General features: G+C 45.3%; 1 protein-coding gene, 1 long non-coding RNA gene and 1 pseudogene across 4 annotated transcripts in view; all 3 read right to left on the bottom strand.

Annotated features, from left to right (window-relative positions):
- Positions 1–3,262, bottom strand: part of LOC139023884 (tripartite motif-containing protein 54-like) — an 8,433-nt pseudogene extending 5,171 nt beyond the window's left edge.
- Positions 3,263–6,887: 3,625 nt separating this feature from the next.
- LOC112068128 (dnaJ homolog subfamily C member 5) overlaps positions 6,888–20,074 on the bottom strand; it is a 29,940-nt gene continuing 16,753 nt past the window's right edge. Inside the window, exons 2-7 of one of the 3 annotated variants that reach the window (XM_070438038.1) lie at positions 19,808–19,962; positions 18,856–19,069; positions 17,819–17,975; positions 15,994–16,343; positions 13,465–13,504; positions 9,549–9,634 (exon numbers count right to left, since the gene is read on the bottom strand). In XM_070438038.1, coding sequence (XP_070294139.1) covers positions 15,997–16,343; positions 17,819–17,975; positions 18,856–19,069; positions 19,808–19,953 — 864 coding nt within the window. In that variant the 5' untranslated portion in view covers positions 19,954–19,962 and the 3' untranslated portion in view covers positions 9,549–9,634; positions 13,465–13,504; positions 15,994–15,996. Of the gene's footprint in view, positions 9,635–13,464; positions 13,505–15,993; positions 16,344–17,818; positions 17,976–18,855; positions 19,070–19,807; positions 19,963–20,074 lie in introns of all 3 variants that reach the window. The other 2 variants (XM_070438037.1, XM_024135169.1) reach the window with 2 other exon arrangements.
- On the bottom strand, positions 14,327–14,712 carry LOC139023886 (uncharacterized). The gene is made up of 3 exons (XR_011475109.1): positions 14,602–14,712; positions 14,509–14,525; positions 14,327–14,369 (listed from the first exon to the last, which is right to left on the bottom strand). It is a non-coding gene; the product is annotated as an uncharacterized lncRNA (long non-coding RNA).

The raw sequence follows: 20,074 nt of genomic DNA, 5'->3' as shown, positions 1-20,074 counted from the left end.
TGGGTGTGTGCTGTGTGTGTGTGTGTGTGTGTGTGTGTGTGTGTGTGTGTGTGTGTGTGTGTGTGTGGTGTGTGTGTGTGTGTGTGTGTGTGTGTGTGTGTGTGTGTGTGTGTGTGTGTGTGTGTGTGTGGTGTGTGTGTTGGTGTGTGTGTGTTGTGTGTGTGTGTGTGTGTGTGAGTGGTGGGTCCACATGAAGGACAGACAGACACGAATGCTGCACAAGACTCAGAGGTGTGATAATACAACATTAGCTGTTGTCGTGCCACCAGGCTGTGTGTGTGCGTGCGTGTAAGGTGAGATGAAACCCGGCCCTCACAGTGTGAGAACCCCCGCAGGGCAGCTCCAACTCAATACATCTGTCTGCTGTCACTTCACTCAGTACTCAAAGAAAAACCACACACACACACACACAGGCAGATCACATACACACACTGGCTCTACACTTTAAATAACATTCAAATCTCTCTCTGGGGGACATGATGAATAGAGAGTGACAAAGTAAGTAAGCTGTTATATTGGATAATTACTTTTCATTGCAAGGGTAAGGACGATCTAACAGACAGGCGGGCAGACAGACTACCAGACAGGAAGACAGACAGCCTATAAGAGATTGAGTGAGATCACAACCTGATTCAGGGTGCTTCCTTACCTTCTGTTCTCTGTAGACATTCTGCAAGGGCCACCCACAGTCATTGTGCTGGCCAAACACTGCACATAGAGCAGGTGGGCGTCTCACAGCTCAGCAGTAGATGTTGATTTTCCCTCATCATGCTCCTCACACATCAGCTGCTCCACCTTGGTGGGGTTCAGGGCCTGCAGGGACACAGAATGGAAGAACGCCTCTTATAGAGACACACACACACACACACACACACACACACACACACACAACACACACACCACACACACACACACACACACACCACACACACACACACACACCACACACACACACACACACCACACACACACACACACACACACACACACACACACACACACACACACACACACACACACACACCACACACACACACACACACCACACACACACACACACACACACACCACACCACACCCACAACTGCCTCTGTCTTATGAGACTCGTCACTTCTGTCCTTGACAGAGGAAATACCCTTATGGGAACAACACTTACAAGGAGTTAGGGGATTTCACCAACAGTTTACCTCATATGTAATTTACAGCTATTGACCACCATTCTCCAGGGGAGAAGTCCACTCTCCCCACGCTTTGTTTCACAGTCACTGGAACAGCTGATGATACACTAGCTTTGGTAATGTTTCATTTCTCTCCCTTGCTCTGCTGGGTTAAGGTGTTATAACATCAAATAACTGCAAGCCAATTTACAAAGTCGATAAAAGTTATTGTGGAATATAATTTGGAGTGTAACTAGATAGATTGTTCATATAGCTCAAATCTGTGTTACAGACCAAAAGTACTTTCCTTGATGTAATTATATTATCTTTTATATTTATCGTGTCAAGTGACAAGGTATGAAAAAGCTGTGATAATGTACAGCGTTCTAAATTAAACAAAATATTGGAAAAGACTGCCACCCAGTGGCCATGTATACAAAGTGAGAATGTGTCCTCAGAGATGGTGTGAACAAAAATATGCCACGTACTACACATTCAGCGATGGATATAAATGATATAATAAACAACATAGTTTGTTCACAGCCAAAAGGACCAACGGCTTTTAAATATGGCCGTAATGCGCATTTACAACACCCAGTAGTAACAGATTACAGTACTGCTCTCTACTGGTAAACAGACATTACTGCCCGATGGTATACTATTTCGAACAGCTCCATACACTTCCTCCAGATTCTTTACCTCACCCCCAGCCATTGAGGTTACTTCTATAGGATCACCTAATCACCTGGAAATGTTAGGCTATAGTATGTTTTACGGCATTGAAGTAACTTCGTGGTATATACATTTTTGATTCTTTCTTTTTTTATATGTAACTTAACGACTTTTTTATGTGTTTGAAGGCACAATCAGTTGCAAATGTGTCTTGAAATACGGGGGGTTGAGGGGGTGGGGGGCTAAAAAGGGGAAACTTTCCTGAATGTTWTGTCTTCTATTTTCTGTTAATTAAAAAAATATATATATAAAACAGACATTACTGCAATAGTAGGTGCAGATTCTCACTCCCTCTTGCGAACCACATYAGTGGCTAAATTGAGCCTTGGGTCAAAGAGAAAGCCAGACTGAGCCAAGATCCAGCACCTTGCGGGTCCAAAGAGTGGTAGGATTAMGACAGAAAGGAGGATATAAGTGCTAACCCTAACCCTAATCCTAGAATGGTAATACAATGCACCTACAGTAATTGCAACACTTCCCAAATATAAAATCTATGGTACTTAACCCCCAGATACAGATACACAAGCCTGTAGCTGTGTCAATGCCACAAGAGGACACATGGTTCTCATGTTTACCACTCCATCGAGGCAGGGATAAAGTGTGCTTGTTATAACACCAACATTGAGGACACTGCCAGGGACTGAGCTTTCCATATTCCTGGTATGTTGACATGACGCAGCTTAAGAACACACACAGAAGCTCTAGTGACACCATTAGAATAAAAACAGATGCCTAGGTCTGTTGCATGAACGGTGAATATTTTGGAAGCAATATTTCATGGCTGAGTTCACGTTACACACCCCTTGTGCTCATGGCTACTGTTGACATGGCTACTGTTGACATGGCTACTGTTGACATGGCTACTGTTGACATGCCAAGTCAACAGAGGTCAGCAGAAGTGTGAAGGCACGTTGTATGGATGATGTTGACATTTGGTGAGAATTCTGGTTCAGGTGGATGCTTGCAGAAGGCAGTCACGTACCCCTCGCTCGCTCGCTCGCTCACACACCATGACGGTCCAACACCACTTCGTGACGACACGACAGGCAGCGGAACCACCATCTTGGTCCACGCGTCTTGGTCTGTGACGAGTAGACCACTTTTCACCAGAGGAGGCTGGTGGGAGGAGCTATAGGAGGACGTGCTCATTGTAATGGCTGGAATGGAATCAATGGAACTGAGTCAAATATGTGGTTTCCATATGTTTGTTGTGATATCGTTCCATTTATTCCATTCCAKCCATTACAATGAGCCTGTCCTCCTATAGCTCCTCCCACCAGCCTCCTCTGCTTTTCATTAATGGCCTCGGCCTGAGAGGCAGACCTTGTTGCATCCTGTCCCCCAGGACTGAGGCAGCTGTTGGAGTCTCTCATATCTGAATGACTCCTTCAGTTCGAACAGTCAACTGAAGGGTTCAACAGGACCAAAGACATACACTGAGTGTAAAAGAAAGTTAGGTGCACCTTCCTAATATTGAGTTGCACCCCTTTTGCCCTCAGAGGAGCCTCAATTCATCGGGGCATGGACTCTACAAGGTGTCGAAAGCGTTCCACAGGGCTGCTGACCCATGTTGACTCCATTGCTTCCCACAGTTGTATCAAGTTGGCTGGATGTCCTTTGGGTGGTGGACTATTCTTGATACACACAGGAAACTGTTGAGCGTGAAAACCCCAGCAGCTTTGCAGTTCTTGACAGATCCTTGCGACATATGGCCGTGCATTATCATGCTGAAACATGAGGTGATGGCGGTGGATGAATGGCATGACAATGGGCCTCAGAATCTCGTCACGGTATCACTGTGCAAATTGGCAATGATAAAACGCAGTTGTGTTCGTTGTGCATAGATTATGTCTGCCCATACCATAACCCCACCACCACCATGGGGCACTCTGTTCACAATGTTGACATCAAGAACCTGGTGAGGACGACGACCACGCAGATGAATGTCCACGAGACGGTTTCTGACAGTTTGTGCAGAAATTCTTCAGTTGTGCTAACCCACAGTTTCATCAGCTGTCCGGGTAGCTGGTCTCAGACCATCCTGCAGGTGACGAAGCCAGATGTGGAGGTCCTGGGCTGGCATGGTTACATATGGTCTGCGGTTATGAGGCCGGTTGGACGTATTACCAAGTTCTCTAAAACAATGTTGGAGGAGGCTTATGGTAGAGAACTTAACATTCACTTCTCTGGCAAGAGCTCTGGTGGACATTCCTGCAGTCAACATGCCAATTGCACGCTCCCTCAAAACTTGAGACATCTGTGGCATTGTGCTGTGTGACAAAACTGCACATTTTAGAGTGGCCTTTTATTGTCCCCAGCACAAGGTGCAATGATCATGCTGTTTAATCAACTTCTTGAATCGATTATCTGGCAAAGGAGAATTGCTCACTAACAGGCACGTGAATAAATGTGTGCACAAAATTTGAGAGAAATTACTATTTTGTGCATATGGAACATTTCTGGGATCTTTTCTTTCAGCTCAAGAAACATCAGACCAACACTTTAAGCGTAATTATCAGTGACGGATAAAATATCCAAACTATTCAAAAGATCCAAGCTGGAATGTGAGCCTATAAGAAAATGACTCAGCTGATTAACTGACCCGGAAAGACTTTATCTGAAACACACCCTCTGACAAGTGGTCCATGACCCTTAACCCTCCACTTCCTGGTTACTAAACAGATGAGGTAATTGCTGAGGTAATGCTAAGCTGCTAATAAGCTTAAGGGGACTTTTATAGGACATGGAGGCTTTGAGCAGAGTAAGCCAAACACACACCCTACTGTACTTTACTCTATCTCCCTGTTGCCTTTCTTTTACTGGAGTAGCCTACGGGCAGGCACCCTCTAAATATGTAGYTAGTTTCACTAATGTGGCTAGTGGAAACAATTTAGCTTGATGCTTTGTTGCCATCGTGAAATGTCGTCAGACTCTTGGATAACGTCTTCAAATATTGTAACAGCAGAAAACGTTGCTATTCCTGGTATTTGCTCCAATTTTATGTTCACCAATGATTGCAGTGTTCTGTTAGTCTGAGAGAACAGAAATAAAAGATAGCATTCTTCTGTGAACAGACATACTTTGTTTGGTTCGTRGAGAGCCACTCCTTATATAAACTCAGCAAAAAAAGAAACGGCCCTTTTTCAGAACCCTGTCTTTCAAAGATAATTCGTAAAAATCCAAATAGCTTCACAGATCTTCATTGTAAAGGGTTTTAACACTGTTTCCCATGCTTGTTCAATGAACCATAAACAATTAATGAACATGCACCTGTGGAACGGTCGTTAAAACACTAACAACTTACAGACGATAGGCAATTAAGGTCACAGTTATGAAACTTAGGACACTAAAGAGGCCTTTCTACTGATTCTGAAAAACACCAAAAGAAAGATGCCCAGGGTCCCTGCTCATCTGCGTGAATGTGCCTTAGGCATGCTGCAAGGAAGCATGAGGACTGCAGATATGACCAGGGCAATAAATTGCAATGTCCATACTGTGAGATGCCTAAGACAGCGCTACAGGGAGACAGGACGGACAGCTGATTGTCCTCGCAGTGGCAGACCACGTGTAACAACACCTGCACAGGATTGGTACATCTGAACATCACACCTGCGGGACAGGTACAGGATGGCAACAACAACAGCCCGAGTCACACCAGGAATGCACAATCCCTCCATCAGTGCTCAGTCTGTCCGCAATAGGCTGAGAGAGGCTGGACTGAGGGCTTGTAGGCCTGTTGTAAGGCAGGTAATCACCAGACATCACTGGCAACAACATCGCCTATGGGCACAAACCCACCGTCGCTGGACCAGACAGGACTGGCAAAAAGTGCTCTTCACTGACGAGTCGCAGTTTTGTCTCACATGGGATGATGGTCAGATTTGCATTTATCGTCGAAGGAATGAGCGTTACACCGAGGTCTGTACTCTGGAGCGGGATAGATTTAGAGGTGGAGGGTCCGTCATGGTCTGGGGCGGTGTGTCACAGCATCATCAGACTGAGCTTGTTGTCATTGCAGGCAATCTCAACGTTGTGTGTTACAGGGAAGACATCCTCCTCCCTCATGTGGTACCCTTCCTGCAGGCTCATCCTGACATGACCCTCCAGCATGACAATGCCACCAGCCATACTGCTCGTTCTGTGTGTGATTCAAGGGTTTTTCTTTATTTTGACTATTTCCTACATTATAGAATAATAATGAAGACATGAACACATATGGAATCATGTAGTAATCCAAAAAGTGTTAAACAAATGCAAAATATATTTTAGATTCTTCAAAGTAGCCACCCTTTGCCTTGATGACAGCTTTGCACACTTTGGCATTCTCTCAACCAGCTTCATGAGGTAGTCACCTGGAATGCATTTCAATTAACAGGTGTGCCTTGTTGAATGTTCATTTGTGGAATCCCATCTGGTTTGCGCTTAGTGGGACTATCGCTTGTTTTTCAACAGGACAATGACCCAACCCACCTCCAGGCTGTGTAAGGGCTATTTGACCAAGAAGGAGAGTGATGGAGTGCTGCATCAGATGACCTGTCTTCCAATATCACCCAACCTCAACCCAATTCAGATGGTTTGGGATGAGTTGGACCRCAGAATGAAGAAAAAGCATCCAACAAGTGCTCAGCATATGTTAGAACTCCTTCAAGACTGTTGGAAAAGCAGGTTGCCAAGAGTGTGCAAAGCTGTCATCAAGGCAAAGGGTGGCTACTTTGAAGAATCTCAAATATATTTTGATTAACACTTTTTGGGTTACTACATGATTCCATGTGTGTTATTTCATAGTTTGTCTTCACTATTATTCTACAATGTAGAAAATAGTAAAATGATATAAAACCCTTGAGTAGGTGTGTCCAAACTTTTGACTGGTAATATGTGTGTATATATAAATAAAAACACTCCAGGAAGAGTAGCTGCTGGGGATCCTAATAAAATACCAACCATTCTCAGTGTTGAGGATTCAGAGTCCACAATAACTACACAAWGACGCAAACAGAAGACATTGTACAAATCCCCCTTCTTTTAATTTTGATTTCATTATATAAATACACATTTACAGATCATTTTTGTCCATGAGACATGATGAAGAATGAATGACAATGAAAACATCGACAAAACTACAATCAATCATTTCAGTGGCAGAGTCCTCATATTACCCTGTGTCCTATAAGAGAGATGAGATGGAGACATCATTGCCCCCTACACTCAGGGCAGACAGATACACACTACCTGTCTGTCTGCTACTGTAGACCAGCGCCATGGTGGCCTAGCCAGTTAGGACAGCCTGCCTACCTCTGTCAACCAGTTGCCCAGCCCCCTGGGAGGACCATGTTGGCTAGTCTAGGGTCCTCTCTTCCCAACTGTCAACTTGTTTTTTAATTTTTTTAAAAACAGCTCTTTTGGTTTGACATAAATAAAAAATAGACAATGTACACTATGTATATGGGGTTGATTCTTAAAACATTTTCATTCAACAAAGATTCTCAAAACAACCTTATTACAATGTTATTTGCATGTGACACACATAGTGATTATTATTTACAGCAGATAAGGATCACCAGAGTAAATAAAAGGTATTTCTCCTCTGAGCCCTGGGGCTAGATACTGCACTGTTATGTTGAAATGCATCCGATTTACTATGGTTTTCGAAAACGCATAACAGACAAAAAAAACAAAATCAGGAGGGTTTTGGCTATTAACTTAGTGAAATGAAGGGGAGAAAAAGTGCCATAAATTCCAGTAAGAAATTGAAGCTACTGAAATCATTTCTATGAAAACTCTCAGGAAAAAAAACATCCAAAGCTACAAAACGCTTGACATCATTTGATGACATGATTTTAGTTTAGTCTAACTTTAGGGTTGTTCTTCAGCCAATACACAAGGTGGTTAACACCATGTACCAGCCCCTCTTTAGGAAACACAGAATGCCCTTTTCAAATGACAAACCACAAAGAAACTGGGAGGGGATGACTGACTGACCACAGCACTAGATGAACAAACCAAACGACTTTGTACAATGCTCTACACACACCCCCACCCACCACTGGGACTGACTGACTCGCAATAACAATGTGGCACCCATTCGCTTCACTTTTTCACTATTCTGATTACAGTACATTTGAGAAAGCGCCGACTCTGCACCCCCAGGGTCATAAAGAGAGCTGTACTAAAGTACAAACGGCTGGTTGTGTGATCTGTACAGACCCTAACCCTGCTGTGTGACACTGCATCATCTCATCACAGAGACCGTACTGTAGAAAGGAGTGAACGGGAGGACTAATGCCTAGTTGTAAATAGTAGACATGTGTATCTTTAGCCCATAAAATACTCAACATGCCTCAGTCCACCAAAACCCCATGGAAAACACCCTGGTGTGTTATTTCATCAAAGTCAAATCAACATCTGAAAAGTCTCAAAATCATTGGTGATGGGATCTCTCTGTAGGCAGTACAGAGAACATAATTGTCCCTCTAGAATGTGGCATAGAGTGCACTTAGTGGCTGGGTCAAACACAGATCCCTAYAGTACATACCACCTGTATCTCCATGTCACAACAGACTATGAGAACGCAAAGCAAAACCACCATTTGAGATGGGAGACGTTTGATAATAGTTGGGTTGCAGTCAGCTAGCTGTTTCTATCTGTCAGTTCCATCGAATACAGAGAGAAGTGTGCTGACTGGTTCAGTAAGCAGTGCTGGTTGGCTGGACCCATACGATAGCTGACAGTCCATCAGAAATGACCATTTACCCAATTCACAGGTTTCAAAAGTGCATAGTAGACCCACATGCATACTCCTCAAAAAGGGGCAATCCTCTCAGGTTGGCTCTAGTGGCATGAGGAGAAACTGGTGACTACTGAACGCATGGAGTTAGTGGCATGTAGTTTGGCTTTGGTCTAACTAACATAACTGTGACATCAATTAGCAATTAAATAAAGCAGTCAACACATTTTTCTGTTAAAAGCAGAATTTTCCCACCGCACATTTTCACTGTTCTCGAATGTTGGCCCCACTTTTGGGTCTCATTCAGGTGGAGGTGGAGACCCTTGGTTGTGCAGCATTCTGTAAGTGCACCTGGCTGGAGCTGGGGGTATCGCTGACAGGGGTAAGATGGTGGTGGTGGCTGTAGTAGAGGGTTATGTATGTGCCAGTGTTGTACAGTAGGGGCATGCAGATCAAACTTAACACATGCACATCCTCTGATCCATGCTTTAGTCTCTGGGAGGTCGAAGGTTTGAGTCAGGCTATTTAAAACCCAAAACTCAGACTGAACATGAAAAGAGTCTCCAATCCCAGAGCTCTGACAGAGACGAGAGTCCAAGAGGGAGAAAGAGAGCGGGGGAGAGGGGTTAGACGAGGGAGGATTGAAACAGAGGGACACAATGGAGTGATAGGAGAGAGTTTGTTCTAATCCTCAGTTTGGTAGATAGACATATCRAGTCATAAGGAGTCCTGGTCTCTTGGCAGCGTGCCGCTCATGTCCATTTGGTTGGACCTTTGCCACAGTATGGGGGGTTGACTGGTGAGTCCTGGCTGTGGTAACGGCTGGCCTGGCTGGCTGCTCCAGAGTGGGGCCCTCGGGGGGCCGTGCCCACCTAAGGGGAGGGCTCCAGCGGGTAGACGGGGCTGGGAGGGGAGGGTCATTGCTGGGGCTTGGAGGTGGGCTGACTGGCTGCAGGCTGGGAGGTCTCTGGAACCTCGACGGTGATGGAATGCGGCTGGATCACGATAGGGGCACGCGGACCTGCAGGAAGACAAGGGACTGGGTCAGATTCACTAGAAAAAAATAACCCTCAATAGAGAAAAGGACAGTTGACACCGTGCCTTCAGAAAGTATTCATAGCGCATGACTTACTCCACATGCCTAAATTCAAAATGGAATAGATTGTTTTGTTTTTTCCCCCCTCACCCATCTACACACAATACCCCATAATGAAAACATGTTTAGACATCTTGGCAAATTTATTGAAAATCAAATACAGAAATATCTCATTTACATAAGTATTCACACCCCTGAGTCAATACCTTGTAGAAGCACCTTTGGCAGGATCACAGCTGTGAGTCTTTCTGGCTAAGTCTTTAAGAGCTTTCCACTACTGGATTGTAGGTATCAGTATTTTGTCTCCCCCATACCCCAACTTCTTATCTTGCCAAATTTGTAAGGAGTTTTGTTTACACACCTCCTTGACGGTATATACACTGCTCAAAAAAATAAAGGGAACACTAAAATAACACATTCTAGATCTGAATGAATGAAATACTTAAATACTTTTTTCTTTACATAGTTGAATGTGCTGACAACAAAATCACACAAATTATCAATGGAAATCAAATTTATCAACCCATGGAGGTCTGGATTTGGAGTCACACTCAAAATTAAAGTGGAAAACCACACTACAGGCTGATCCAAATTTGATGTAATGTCCTTAAAACAAGTCAAAATGAAGCTCAGTAGTGTGTGTGGCCTCCACGTGCCTGTATGACCTCCCTACAGCGCCTGGGCATGCTCCTGATGAGGTGGCGGATGGTCTCCTGAAGGGATCTCTCTCCAGACCTGGACTAAAGCATCCGCCAACTCCTGGACAGTCTGTGGTGCAACGTGGCGTTGGTGGATGGAGCGAGACATGATGTCCCAGATGTGCTCAATTGGATTCAGGTCTGGGGAACAGGCGGGCCAGTCCATAGCATCAATGCCTTCCTCTTGCAGGAACTGCTGACACACTCCAGCCCACTGAGGTCTAGCATTAGGAGGAACCCAGGGCTAACCGCAGGAGGGCTGTGTGGCCCCCAAAGAAATGCCACCCCACACCATGACTGACCCCACGCCAAACCGGTCATGCTGGAGGATGTTGCAGGCAGCAGAACGTTCTCCACAGCGTCTCCAGACTCTGTCACATGTGCTCAGTGTGAACCTGCTTTCATTCGTGAAGAGCACAGGGCGCCAGTGGCGAATTTGCCAATCTTGGTGTTCTCTGGCAAATGCCAAACGTCCTGCACCGGTGTTGGGCTGTAAGCACAACCCCCACCTGTGGATGTCGGGCCTCATACCACCCTCATGGAGTCTGTTTCTGACCGTTTGAGCAGACACATGCACATTTGTGGCCTGCTGGAGGTCATTTTGCAGGGCTCTGGCAGTGCTCCTCCTCTCCTCCTTGCACAAAGGCGGAGGTAGCGGTCCTGCTGCTGGGTTGTTGCCCTCCTACGGCCTCCTCCACGTCTCCTGATGTACTGGCCTTCTCCTGGTAGCGCCTCCATGCTCTGGACACTACGCTGACAGACACAGCAAACTTCTTGCCACAGCTCGCATTGATGTGCCATCCTGGGTGAGCTGCACTACCTGAGCCACTTGTGTGGGTTGTAGACTCCGTCTCATGCTACCACTAGAGTGAAAGCACGCCAGCATTCAAAAGTGACCAAAACATCAGCCAGGAAGCATAGGAACTGAGAATGGTCTGTGGACACCATCTGCAGAACCACTCCTTTATTGGGGGTGTCTTGCTAATTGCCTATAATTTCACCTGTTGTCTATTCCATTTGCACAACAGCATGTGAAATTTATTGTCAATCAGTGTTGCTTCCTAAGTGGACAGTTTGATTTCACAGAAGTGTGATTGACTTGGAGTTACATTGTGTTGTTTAAGTGTTCCCTTTATTTTTTTGAGCAGTGTATTATTTTCAAAATTCTTCAAGCTCTGTCAAATTGGTTGTTGATCATTACTAGAAAACCATTTTCAGAACTTGCCATAGATTTTCAAGTAGATTTAAGTGAAAACTAACTTGGCCACTCAGGAACATTTACTGACTTCTTGGTAAGCAACTCCAGTGTAGATTTGGCCATGTGTTTTAGGTTATTGTCCTGCTGAAAGGTGAATTCATCTCCCTGTGTCTGGTGGAAAGCAGACAACCAGGTTTTCCTCTAGGATATTTCCTGTGCTTAACTTCATTCCATTTATTATTTTKTTTCTAATCACAGCCATTAAACTCTGTAACTGATATAAAGTCACCATTGGCCTCATGGTGAAATCTCTAAGCGGTTTCCTTCCTCTCCAGCAACTGAGTTAGGAAGTACGTCTGTATCTTTGTAGTGTATCTTTATTTTTTACCCATGTACCAATAGGTTCCCTTCTTTGCGAGGCATTGGAAAAGACCCCTGGTCTTTGTGGTTGAATCTGTGTTTGAAATTCACTGCTCGACTGAGGGACCTTACAGATTTACATTTACATTTAAGTCATTTAGCAGACGCTCTTATCCAGAGCGACTTACAAATTGGTGCATTCACCTTATGACATCCAGTGGAACAGCCACTTTACAATAGATAATTGATAATTTTATGTGTGGGGTATGTAGATGTAGTCATTCAAAAATCATGTTATTATTGCACACACAGTCCATGCAACGTATTATGTGAATTGTTAAGCAAATTTCTACTCCTGAACTTATTTAGACTTGCCATAAGAAAGGGGTTGAATACTTAAGACATTTCAGATTTTAATTTTTAATTAATTTGTAAAAACTCCAATAAACATAATTCCACTTTGATATGGGGCATTGTCTCCTGGCAGTGACAAAACAAATATAAATGTAATGTATTTTAAATTCAGCCTATAACTCAACAATATGTGAGGTGTGTGAATACTTTCTGAAAGCTCTGTATGTTAGCTATATGCCCCACTCTATACTAATGGAGTGAGTAAAGGACTATGCTACATATCCTGTAAAATAATTCTCTATTGTTTGTATAATACTAAAAAGGTCAAATTCTGAAGTCAAATGAATAACCAACAGGCATGTACAGACAGGTAACAACAATGATCACAATGACCTTCAAATGACAATGACTTTGTAAACATCAAATTACATATCAGGGTTCTGTAGATTTAGGCTAATGACATGATGCCAATGAGAAATCAAACAGGAATATCAGTACAGGTTGTGGTTCATGCAGACTGTACAAGCCAAAGGTCTGTGACTACAGTAAAACTTCCTCCCAAAACAGTAAAGCAGCTAGGCTGAGGCTACAAGGGCAAAGCCTTGGCTGCCAGGTACACACAGAGTATTTACTAGCTGGATCTACACAACAGCTCTGTAAACACTTGACTGGAAGCTTCCAATCCTCATTAGCTTTGCAGCAATAAATCCTGTTATCAAAAAAGTGAACTCTTCTGAAATACAGAGATCAAAATCCAGCAAGTCATGTTTTATGATTATTGTTTTGTTAATGCACTGTCTTATACAATTTTATCTTGTACTAGTTTKTCATGATTTAGGCTACTTGCTCAGTGAAAATGTTAAATAAAAAGTTCAAAATGTTTGCAAGTAATAGCCTGTTGTATCTCAGATACAACTGACAAGGGAATGTATTATTAGTAGAAGGCATGATCTCAAGTTGGGCCCTTGTTTTACTGTCCTCATGTGTAACCTGCCCTGAAGTGTTGAAACCCCACAAGGGTCATGTTCAGTAGGTGGGAAAAAGTTTTGAAACAAGGAAGTGCTACCTGAGYGTGTTTTCCATTGCAAAACGTTTTGCTACGGTGTGCCCTACTGAACATAACCAAGTGTGTATCAGGAACCTACCTGCCCTCCCCTGGCGAGGCTCATCCACACTGTCACTGTCCTTATAGAGGACACCATCCAAAACGCAGCATAGAGGGAGAGCACAGAGCATGGCTTTGAAAGCACTTCTACTATTAGTGGTAGACTACTACCCTTACTATATCAGATTACAGTATAATGCAATGATAGTAATGATTCACTCCTATCCCAACATCATTATATAGCCATTGTCTCTCAAAGCTTCAAGCTATCGCTCTGGTATWGCTAAAGAGAGAACCATGACACATGTCAACAGGTGTCATGGTGTTGAACAAACAGACCACTAACAGACAGGACGGTGCTGAGGAAGTAGGTGTGAGGTGAGATGACAAAAACATATGGCTGGATGTGACAGGACAGCGGTGGTCCGTCTAGGTCTATGGGGCTTTGGTCTCAACAGTGCACTGGACACACACCTGTACCTAGTCCCTACCACTTCCACAGGTGACAGTGGAACCCCACGAACAAACTTTMAAAATAATAGTACCCAGTGGGTATCATGATATCATGGAATATTCCAGACTATCTAGGTACTCTAAACCCCCGTCTTTCATGGAAACACTACTAATGTTCTTAACCTAAAGTGGTAGGCACCTGACTGACATACTAGAATGTTCTGTAATTCCCTGGGAGTTAGCCTAGGGAAGGTTAATGAAGGCATGTCCTATGAGGTTAGTTTCAACCCTGCTTCAGTGACAAGTGAAAAAACCCTCCACCACCAGGGTTAGTCCATCATCACCTCCACCAGGGTTAGTCCATCACCACCTCCACCAGGGTTAGTCCATCACCACCTCCACCAGGGTTAGTCCATCACCACCTCCACCAGGGGTTAGTCATCACACCTCCACCACCGTTAGTCCATCACCTCCACCACGTTAGTCCATCACCTCCACCAGGTTAGTCCATCACTCCACCACCGTTAGTCCCATCACTCACACGTTAGTCCATCACCTCCACCACCGTTAGTTCCATCACCCTCCACCACCTTAGTCATCACCACCAAGGTTAGTCCATCACCTCCACCACCAAGGTTAGTCCACCACCTCCACCACCAGGTTAGTCTACCACCTACCACCACCAAGGTTAGTCCATCACCTCCACCACAAGGTTAGTCCACACCTCCACCACCAAGGTTAGTCTACCACCTCCACCACCAAGGTTAGTCCTACCACCCTCCACCACCAAGGTTAGTCCATCACCACCACCACCAAGGTTAGTCCATCACCACCACCACCACCAAGGTTGTCCATCACCACCACACCACAAGGTTAGTCCATCACCCACACCACCACAGGTTAGTCCACCACCACCAAGGTTAGTCCACTCACCACCAAGGTTAGTACCTATCACCACCAAGGTTAGTCTATCACCACCAAGGTTAGTCTATCACCACCAAGGTTAGTCTATCACCACCAAGGTTAGTCTATCACCACCAAGGTTAGTCTATCACCACCACTATGAAGGGCGAGCATGAATCAGAGAAATAGAATGACTCATTATAGTCTGAATACTGTGCCAACACTTCAGCTGCTGAACCCACACTGGACTGGCTCAGCCAAGCGGTCAGCTACCTCTACGTCAGGCCACAGGGGGATCCCAGGGTTGTGTTAGCTTATGACAAAAAGGGACTGTGCTTTTAGAACATGGCTCTGTCCTGCACATACCCACAGGCTGGGTTTTCAACTAACCAGCCTGACATTTCATTGATGTTTCATATAAATAGACTGCTACTGTTTATTGAAGGCAGCTAATGTGTTGTGGGTTGAGTGAGTACTTGGCTGCTGTGGGGCCCTGTGTTGCCTAAGGGCTGGATTCAATCCGTATGGTGGAATTGAAGGTAATTTCCGATTGAGCCGACATATGCAGCGTTTAACGTGAACGCAGTCTCCTTGCGGAAAATGCCGTATAGCTCGATTTAAATTTAAAGGCAATGTTCCTGCAGAGACTGCATTCACGTTAAAATGTCTAAATCAATCACAACTGACCTTTACATTTTAACGCGGATCTTCCGGATTGAATCCAGCCGTAAGTGCCACTGTGTTCTTGCTGTTAAGGTAATGGGATACTGGGCAGAGATTAGGCTATATCTAATTACCATTTACTAGGCCTAATTAATAAAGAGATGACATCCACTTTATAACCAAGGCAGCAAATAGTTACTGCAGATACATTCATGATGGACCAAACACAATCAAAATACTTAGCAATCAATTCACTGAAATTGTTATGAAACGGTTGCAGAGACATTATATACAAGGCAAGCTCATGTGGCCATGCTGAAAATATTTTCAAGTAACAGCCATGACATCATGCAACACTGACAGGCAAACAGAATGGATGGTTAGTGAGCCAGTCGAACTACCAAACAGCAGAACATGGTACAAAGGCACCATGTGTCACTACGAACTAATACAGTACGGTGAAACGGGTTGGTCTGGGGCATAACGAATGGACAACACCATGCAGATGGGATGAGTACAGCCAGTACATAAGGCAGACGGGGGGGCTTACGAGTCATTTAGACTCCGGCAGCGTTTCGCCTGGGTTCTCAGCAGCCACTGGACTGGTCGGGTTGTCACCTACTGGACTGGCAGGGCCTAGGCTGATGGCAGGGCCTAGGCTGATGGCAGGGCCTAGGCTGATGGCAGGGCCTAGGCTGATGGCAGGGCCTAGGCTGATGGCAGGGCCTAGGCTGATGGCAGGGCCTAGGCTGATGGCAGGGCCTAGGCTGATGGCAGGGCCTAGGCTGGTGGCAGGGCCTAGGCTGGTGGCAGGGCCTAGGCTGATGCTCTCAGCCACAGGGCTCGATACAGCTATAGGTACGGCTACAGGTATGGGCTGGACAATGATTACCGTGTCACCTGGTAGATGGAAACACAAAAGTACAGAAACACCACTCTTGTCAGAACGAAATGAACCTGTCCTGCTCATTGGGCCAGAGTATACTGATGTGTTATCCCCATACCGCCCTGGGGTTGTTAGCTTGTCATGTCCTGTTTAGCTTTCAGGTACTGTAAATGAAGCACAGTTCCTGTTTTTTGTTAGGTTATTCATGTCACCTAGGTATTCGCCTAAACATTCAAATATCTCAAACCAATAGTAAATTACAATGCACCATAATCTCATAACTTCTTATACTGAAAGTGCGACAGCAATTTGGGCTTAGGGTCATGACTATAGGGTCACCATGGTCGCTGATCACTCTGACAAGGCATTTAGAAGTCTAGTCCTTGGGACTGTCTGCTATTGAGTTCTGAGCTCTCTTGCTGCCGTGTTAACAGGCAACATGAGTCAAGGAACTCCGAGTCATTTTCTCAGACCAACCAGTCAAGGACACGACACAGGAGGCGGAGGCAGACAATACAGTCCCGTCAGATCTGAGGATGTGCTATTAATCTCCCTCATCTCACTTCTGTCCCAGCCCCTGTCCCTGTTCTGACCTGCACTGAGGACCACGGATGGTAGAGGGTAAAACAAAGCTTCTTGTTGAGTTTGAAATGTTGGAAGAAAAGAAACACTTGACATTTCTAACGGTTAATGTGTACGTTATTGTACACTACATCCCATAGCTTTCACACAGAAAGCTGACCTGCAGAAATACCAAACAACATTTCATTAGCGTTTTGTATCCTTGTGGTAAAGGAGGATTGTGATACAAAGCACATATCCTCTGTGATATGAGCCAGCAGTCTCTCATTCACAGTGTGTGTGAGCTATAAATACATGCACTTTTAGCTGTTCTGTTTCATTAAGGTAATCTATGGGCTAGCCTTCAGCCTCAACCTCCAGAGCAGGATCAGGTGCTGTAGACCGGGAGTTCTGCCTAGTAGAGCTAGACACTGACGCTTCTCTCCTCATCCTCCCCCCCCCATCTCTGTTTGGCAGCTCTAGCCCCATCTGTGCTCTGCGGTTTCCCCGCCTCTCCTCCCTCTAATCTCCTTCTCTCTGGCTCCTATGCTCTGAAAGGAAGTGACAGCGTTAATTCAGGCTGAAAAACCGACATCTGCGAGGCTGCCTGCCGCTGAGGTACAGTGGAGGGGCCAAGGACTCAGGAGAAGGACTCAGGAGGGCCAACACAGAAGGACAGGGACCGAGGGGCATACTGCATTTAATCGGCTACCCTCCCCATGACCTCTAATCCAACTATAGCATAGAGTCTATACTATACATGCGCAGCACCAAGCTCTCAGTCCCCAGCCCACCTACTGGTGCCCCAAACATTCTCCCATACACTACCCACCATCAAACCAAAATCCCCCCTCCACTCTCATACCCATATCCTACCCCCCTCCCATAATGCCCCCCCCCCCACGTCCCCTTCCCAGCGTGCCCTCACCTCCGTCCGTCTCAGCTTTGATCTGGGCCTCCAGGTCCTCTGGGTCCACATACTGGTAGTGATCATCCTCCTCTGGCGGCTTGCACTTCCCGCAGCAGAAACAGCAACAGCAGCAGCAACAGCAGCAGGAGAAGACTGTGCAGCACACGGCCATGGTCTGCAGCACAAGGACATAACACAAACACACAGCAGTCAGGACAGCCACCCGCCGTCATCCTGCTCCCATGAGAACCTCTACATATCTGGCCTCAGATCTACAGGGTGGCCCAGTGAGAGAAGCTAGTGGATGCTAGCAGCAGAGACCTCCTGGCTCAGACAGTGGCTTTGCCCTCAGGGCTCTCTGCTTTTCAATGCTACATATCAAATGTAATATGTGTGGTGCGCTTAATAATCCTATTGCACTGTGCTTTCTAGGGTATAAATAAGTGCAGCGGTTTTGTTTCTTTGTAGATGAAAGCAGAGTGAGGTTTGTGAGACAGTCACTGGATCGTCCCCTCTGCATCTCAACCACTCTACTTACTGTACTCTACTCAGCATCAAAGGCCTCACATCTCAGAGTGACTGAGCACAACTACACAGTTGTAAATAAAGACTGCTTTGCACCTGACGCCACCGGTCTAACTGACAAACAGAAAAACACAGTACACTGACAGGTTCAGAGGGAGGTATAACTATGACACCTTTCAAAGCAATAATACACTTCACTCAAGTCTTCAATTAATAGACTGTCAATGCACTCCCACCACAAGATAGAAGGGTGTCTAATGAATGGAGTAGACATAGTAATGTCTTATACAGTGCGATGAGTGTGTGAATGACGCGGCTGTGAAAGCAATCCAGTCAGTACGTCATCACAGACAGAGACAGTAGGCTGGGACTCAGGATGGGTTAATCACCCCACTGTCAGAGGCTACTGCAGTCCTGACTACACCCAGGATAACCTGTCCACAGAGGGTAATGGTCACCTGAGTACTCAATCTATTACACTGTTAGACTAAAAGGTGGTTTTAGAGGGGTTATGCGGTATTCTCTCTCACCTTAAACCACCACTTGGACATGAGGAAGTAGTATTTGACGCTCTCCTCTCCAAACTGCTCAGACACGTAGAGACCCATGGAGCCGTACTCGTCGTAGATCCTCCTCTTGCCGTCGTCGTTCAGGATGGAGTTGGCGTTGTTGATCTCTTTAAACTTATCTGCAGCCTCCGGGTTGTCTGGGTTCTTATCTGGGTGGTACTTCAACGCTAGTTTCCTGTAAATGGATGGATGGACAGATGGATGAATTCATTCATCTTAGTCCACGCCGTCACATATGAATGAAACGAAACTCTGAATCCTATAAAGAGCTTATAACTCATTAAAAGTCCATTCTTCTGTGTCTGATGGACCAATTCATTGGGAAATGGAGAAACAGGCTTACCAGTTATGTGGCTATAACAACCAGAGACAGCCTGAGTATTGTCAGTCCCCCCCCCCCCTGGATCCACAACCAGAACATCCCGTGGTCATTTTTATGGTGGTGTGCAACTTGCAAGATAATTACAAGATTGAAACGACCAGAGGAGGACTGTCATGACTCTCGCGCCTGGGTGAGAATCAAAGATGGCAGCAGCAGTATTAAACCCCCCCCGTCATGCTTTGTTAGTCGACTAGGGACTTTACATTGCATTATGTTAGTAATCAATATAATCTATACTGTGTGTATTTCTGTGCGATTATTATTATTTCTGTGCGGTCAATGACGTTCAGAATGAGACTGATGAGGTAATAATAATTAATAATTGACTGTTATTGAGGTAAGAGATATTTATATCTTTAGAGTTTAAGTCGGGGATAGCAACTCGTTAAATAACTTTTCCCGTGGTGCCCCAAGACTGCTAATGAGTTAATTGTTACATGATTCATTTAATCACGTAATAATTAAACATAGTTAATTTGATCAAATAACAGTCATCACATTAATGGTAGTCACACCACAACAGTGTGTTACCTGTAAGCTCTCTTGATGTCATCCGCGGAAGCTCCTTTCTCCAGGCCTAGCACCTTGTACAGGCTTTCCCCTGTGGTAGACATCTTCCTCTGGGGGCCTGGCCGATTTGGCTCTGCTGTGCCTGGTCCTGCGCCTGCCGTGGCCATGGCTGAAGTCTGGAAAGATACACACACAGTCACACAGGAGGTTAGCACTGAGTCACACTGGCACACAGGTGTGGCACTGAGTATGTTGTCACTGCTGCAACAGAGACATACACCCTGAAGT

This window comes from Salvelinus sp. IW2-2015, unplaced genomic scaffold (assembly GCF_002910315.2).
Source record: "Salvelinus sp. IW2-2015 unplaced genomic scaffold, ASM291031v2 Un_scaffold86, whole genome shotgun sequence".
In the NCBI taxonomy this organism is placed as follows: domain Eukaryota; kingdom Metazoa; phylum Chordata; class Actinopteri; order Salmoniformes; family Salmonidae; genus Salvelinus; species Salvelinus sp. IW2-2015.
This window is presented reverse-complemented; position numbering and strand designations above follow the sequence as displayed.